We start from the raw sequence: 6044 nt of genomic DNA, 5'->3' as shown, positions 1-6044 counted from the left end.
CTGGGTAGGAACCTTAGACAAAATGTGGCATATATGTGACAATCCATTAATACTATCCCATCATTACTCCACAAACAGAAGGATTAATGTGAAGTAAGTGAATTGTGACTACATATACTAGCATGTGTGACTCTCCGAAGAAAGAGTGTTGAAGAAAGCAAAACACAGAAGTGTGCAATGCATACATACAACTATATTTCTTTCACAAAACTTCAAAATAAGAAAAAAAATCAGAATGGAAATAACTGAAGAGTTTGTGAGCCATGACATATAGTTGTGAAAAATCTAAAGGGGGAATTTGTGCTTCAAATCTCGGGTTTCATTGGTGAAGCAGATAAAAGAGACGTGATTAAAGAGGAACACCCTAGGTATTAATTCTTTACAATTGTTCTGTACTTCATACACACACGCACATGCACACACACACACTCTGTGTACTCTTATATGCGTCTCTCAGTGTAGAAAGGAACAGTTTTAGTGCTCAGAGCTCAACAATGAACTCCAGCTTCCCCACCACACTAGAGGACAATCACCTCCCCATTTCTGAAAGCTCCATGTCTATTTGAATAAGGTGCTTGTCATATTCTATTTGTCCTTCGGGCCAGTCAAGTTCTCCTTGGCACCCTTATCATATCCATCAGTCTGGAATCATCCTGCAGAGATATTGGTTTACTCAAATTTCGGAGTTAGCTGAACTATGGTCTAGATGGCTGCTGCTGTGTTATAGCTTCTGAGGGGTCAGCTCCAAAATTCTGGGAATGTTTCTCAGTTTGACAGAGGATTTACCTAGTGTGGAAGAAGTTCTGGTTTTGACCCCCAATTGCATAGAGTAAGTGTGGGGGCTCACTCCTATAATCCCAGGAGGCAAGAAGATCAGAGCCTAAAGTCATCCTCAGCTACACAGTATGATTGAGGCTAGTGTGGCTACGTGAGAGCCGTCTCAAACCACACAGGGTAGAAACTTCCTTAAAACACTTGCTTCCCTTCTTCCTCTCTTGTAGTGGATCTCTGTGTAGTTTCAGCCTAATTGTGCTTCTTGTGAAGGATTTAAACAAATGCCTTGTCAAGGAAAACGGTGCTTTATGAAGTCACCTTGTAAAGATTACCAGAGAGGCGGCTATTTCCTGAAAGAGCAAAAGCTTCACCAGGGAAAATCCCTGTGGTTGCCACAGGCGGGGCTTTTCTACCTGAGCTGATAACACAGTTCCATCTAGATGAGAAGGCAGACCCCAGTTTTGGAAGCTTTGTGAGTAGGTGTGTATTTTGGCATCTTACAGACTCATAAACCTTGTTAAAGAAGTCTTTACCAAGAGGGCCCTCTCCAGAAGCCACATTGCTCCTACGGAGGTTCCAAACTTGGACTTAACAATGGGAAACTGGCTGGCTAGCCACTGGCTCTCAGTTTTGTTTCTGGTAAGTGCTATTTCATTTCCTATTAATTGGGAATTTTAGGAGAGTAAGAAGACACCATGTTTGTTATTATTTGTGAAGTTATTCAAAAGAGAAAGCATCTATAGCAATTATCTGCCTTGTCAAAGCCAGTTATCACTTAGAAACAGCCAACTCTAGGCCCGATGAGAGAGCAAAGCCAAATGAGGTGCAGCTGCTCTTGTTTCCAGACCATGAGGACCTGCAGTTGAGATTTGTTTCCATTTTTTCTCTTTTCTCTTCTGTCTTATTTCCAACTGTTGACATGGAGTCTTGATTTTTTTCTGTCCTCCCTATATTGCTGCCATTATAAAACAATTGACTGGTTGAGATGAAAGTGATCTTCGAGATCATCTTGACCCAGCAATGCTCAATAGAAATATACTATGAGTCATTTGAGAAATGTCTAAATTATCTCATACTTGTGCTGAAAAGGATAAAAAGAAACATGATACTTGAGAAGTGTAATTCATGGGCATTCGTTCAGCATGTAATCAATATAGACAATATCAATATAATTTCTGTTGTTTGTTTCTAGGTCCTTGGAAGAGCATGTCTACTTTATATGCACAACACATCTCAATCAGAATTAGTCACAGTTCAAGTGTTTCATAACTACATGCTGGTGGCTAGCTACTGCATTACACAGAGTAGATATAAAACAATTCCTGGAGGTTTATGAAGGAAATCACTCTAGATGATAGATGATACACAGTGAATTGGTAACCGTGATTTAAACCCAGTTCACTGGTATTCGAGCTAGACTTTGCTCACCATTCCGCCTATATAGAATCCCTTTCTACACACACACACACACCCCACACATTCTTTATCGTTTTTTCTACATTTGTAAGTCACACCTCCATGAGGCTCCAGCGCCCTTCCTCACTCTCCGGGATCTCTTGATTTTTGTTTAATAGTTAATGAAAACCCAAGCACTTGTTTTGTTAATCCTCGGTGTCCTGCGTTTAGTTCCCCCTGCACTATAACTGAGAGATCCCTAGCTTAGGACAAGGGAAATGTGGCAAGTAGTTTCAGTTCTGCTACTGGATGACCTTGACTAAATTATTTATTCTTTCCAGACCTCAGGTCCTGCTGGTGTGGGTGGTGATCGAACAGCTGGTGGAGAAGCAGGTGATTAATTAAGTGAATTGATTAGCTTCGGATAAAGGCTGTTTGTTTCTTTAAAAGCCTCTGCAGTCCCCCCTTCTATTCTTTTTGGGCGGGCTGGAGAAATCCATCATTTCCAGGGATGAGTCACATTTAACTCCCTGACTTCTAGTTTCCAGCTGTTCTTCGGCAGCCCTGCTGGTGGCCTCGGCTTCTTACTATCTCTGCCAGGCACTCCTATGTACTATTTAGAAAAAAATGAATAAATTGCTCTGAAATAGTTTTACTCCTCTTTCTTCCCAGGTCTTGCACTTCACCTTCTTTTCCATTCAGAGTGGGAAATGTAATTCCTGACTTCCAGATGTTGCTGTAATTACACCTACCTTGTCTACAGGTGTCAAGGGGCTGATGCAGAGCTGTGTTCCTGTGTCCATCTCACATTCTGAAATAGTTCTGATCCCAAAAATGAGTTTTTTTTCCCTGTTCACCAAATTCATTTCCCTCCATTTTGTTTGTTATAGAATTTCATATAAGAATATTATATTTATACCATTATCTTCTCCTCCCTCCTCATCCTCCCAAACACCTTCCACTCCTCAGGTTCATGGTCTCTTATTCTTTAATTATTCTTAAAGTATCTATGGCTTTCAATTTTCTTTCCCCACTGGCACAAATAATCTCTAAAAGACCTTCATTTTTGGAAAAGGATCCCAGGCAAAGGAGGCAGGCGGGAACTGATTGGATGTGGTGCCTGCTGTCCCTGCTACTTGGGAGGCTGAAGTGGAAGGACTGTCTAAGCCTAGTTCAAGACTAACTTGGGTCAAACTAGCTACGATGAGACCCCATATCACACACACAAAAAGAACAGGAGGAAAAAGGCAGAAGAAGGAAAGAAAGGAGGAAGGAAAGAAGGAACAAATTAGGAGTGAGCAAGCTAGTGTGGAAAATCAGCCTGTAGTTAGTATGTATTAAGCTTGTACTATATGTAAAACATTGTATTATTACTCAAGTCGCATGCATTAGTTATTGCAAGTCCCACAACACTGCTGTGGGATAGGTATTTCACTTCATAGGTGAAAGAACTGTTCCTAGAATTCAGATCACATGTCTGATATTACAGAGCTACTAATGGTGGCACTAGAATGGAGTCTCAGATGTTTGACTCCAGTTTACACTGAGAACGACTTTACTGTGCTGCTCCCGGTCTGTGAGTGCTCTATAGCTAGGGAATATGAACGGGCCATGCCCCAGACTAAGACCCTTTACTTCTGGGCTGAAATGCTTCTTATGCTTCTTAGTGATTTGGGGTTGGCGTGTATCAAAAGGCATCCCAGTGCTAAAGAGATCTGTTCAGTTGCAGACTAGGATAGAGTTCATCTCCATAGCAACGTATACTGGCTTCCAAATTATTCTCTTAGCCAATGTGCGGAGGTTTGGACAGGCGCACATAGTTGTTACAGTTCACACAATTACAAAACAATAGGTTAGGTTGCCAAAAAGTCTCGCAACCTAAAAGCAGGAAAATATGTCAGGGTATAATTAAAGAGGCAGACCCAGCTGGGAATGGTTTAGACTTTATCTAGTGAGCATTGTTTAAAAGATGCTAAATTTCTTTGTTTCTTCAGAAATTTACATGTTCATTCAGCGTCATTCTTTAGGGGTGATAGTTTGAAAGCTCATGCCAGTCCAGGAACTGGCCACTGTTCCTGAAGAGAGCTAGATACATGTTTTAGGCTTTTGCAAGCTATTTGGTCTCCATTCCAGCTGCTCAAGTTCACCATAGCACGACGAAAACATCCATAAACGATATGGAAAAGAGTAGACATCCCAATTCCACTTTATTTATAGCCAATGACATTTGAGTTTCGTATATGTAATTTTTATGTCACGATATGTTATTCTTTTGATGTTTTCAAGCATTTAAAGTGAAAACCAAAAAGCAAATACTCTGAGTTTTGAGGGCATGCAAATCTGGTGATGAGCCAGGTGTGGGCCATGGGCCTCAGGTGGCTGATCCTTCTCATTAGCATCAGATGCATTCCTCAGATTGGCCACTCTGAAAACGAGCTAGATACTAGTAGTTATATTAATTTAAAATGAAAATAGGTGAGTACAAGACACTCGATATGTCCATATTATTTCCTACCCCTTCCCTACACTTTTCCCAGCTCCTCCATATTCCTTGCTTGTTTTTTCTTCTAGGTGTCTTGGTTGGGGCTGAACATGTTTCTGTTTGTGTATGCCTTCCTGAATTATGAGCAGTCTGACAAGTACTATTACACAAGACAAATTCTTGGCGTGAGTAGTGGGCTTTGATTTTTCTTTCCCTTTTTTAGATGTATTTTTGCTATGTGACCCATGATGGCCTAACTCTCATAATCCTCGTACCTTAACTTCCCAAACAGCTTGGTATGTATGTATGTATGTATGTATGTATGTATGTATGTATGTATATGATTATAGGCATGTGCCACCAGGCCTGGCTAATGTTTTCTTTTTTGTTGATGTTGTTTCTTAAAATCTTCCATTTGTGGTCCTTTCTGACCCAGCTCTTTGATTATTTTCTGGGGGCTTGGTTTACCAGGGGAAAAATACAGATGCTCATTCAAAGTTGAATTTCAAATAAATGATGAATATATATATATATATATATATATATATATATATATGCTCCAATTATACACATAAGTATACAAAAATATTCACTTTCACTTTTTTGAGACAAGGTTTCATCTGCCTCTTGGCCTCCAGAAACCTGAGATTCAGGGTGTGTAGCACCATGGCTGTCTTCATAGGAAGTTCTAATTTTAGTTAACATGCAGTACTTTTATTTGCTATGTCTGATAGTGGGTATACTCCTTCAGGGCCAATAAGGAAAATATGAAATGAGGAAACCTATTAGCCAGTGACTCACAACTGGTTTTCCAAAGTTCATGTGACCCTACAGGGAGCCAGGAGGCTAACTAGACAGAATTCCTGCCTCTGCTTCCACGCACAAATAAATGTAATTAAAAATGAAAGGAAAACTTCCAAATCATTGCTATGGCTTAGTGCCTCCTTGTGAAAATGAAGAATAAATACCTAGGGTGTTCAGAGGATCAATGGGAGGCTTACATTGCTGCAGAACTCAGGGCCTACTGACACGCTGGAACATCTCGGGGATGAACAAAGATGAGAAGGCTGGAAAGGGGCAGTCAAGTACAGAAAAGGGGCTGAGACTTAGCTGAGTGCACTGGCTTGGAGGTGACAGTTGCTACCTGGAGTGGTGTACCTAGGCCCTACCTGGTTAGGACAGCAAATTTGCTTTCCACTTCTCTGTGCTGTGGAGGAACAGACAGGGGATTGGTTACAACACTTTCATCTTGGCGGAGCTTATTTCAGTAGCTTTCCACAAAGACTCACTCTATGTTCGTATTTAAAGGCAGTTCTCCTTGGCAAAAACAAACCTTTTCTCGTCATAATCAAAGGGCACATGTTGAGATCACAATGAATTTGAATGTTCTGTT

At 40.7% G+C, this 6044-nt stretch overlaps 1 protein-coding gene across 3 annotated transcripts in view; it reads left to right on the top strand.

The window, feature by feature from the left end:
• The first annotated feature begins 1338 nt into the window (after positions 1 to 1338).
• The window catches only part of Nox1 (NADPH oxidase 1), a 30425-nt gene continuing 25719 nt past the window's right edge, over positions 1339 to 6044 (top strand). For 2 of the 3 annotated variants that reach the window (XM_005358679.1, XM_026784925.1), the window contains exons 1-2: positions 1369 to 1413; positions 4741 to 4836. In XM_005358679.1, the coding sequence (XP_005358736.1) occupies positions 1369 to 1413; positions 4741 to 4836 (141 nt within the window). Of the gene's footprint in view, positions 1414 to 4740; positions 4837 to 6044 lie in introns of all 3 variants that reach the window. The other variant, XM_005358678.3, reaches the window with a different exon arrangement.

Source organism: Microtus ochrogaster, chromosome X (genome assembly GCF_000317375.1).
Source record: "Microtus ochrogaster isolate Prairie Vole_2 chromosome X, MicOch1.0, whole genome shotgun sequence".
NCBI classification, from domain to species: domain Eukaryota; kingdom Metazoa; phylum Chordata; class Mammalia; order Rodentia; family Cricetidae; genus Microtus; species Microtus ochrogaster.
The sequence above is the reverse complement of the archived record's forward strand: the minus strand, read 5'-3'. Positions and strand labels throughout refer to the sequence as shown.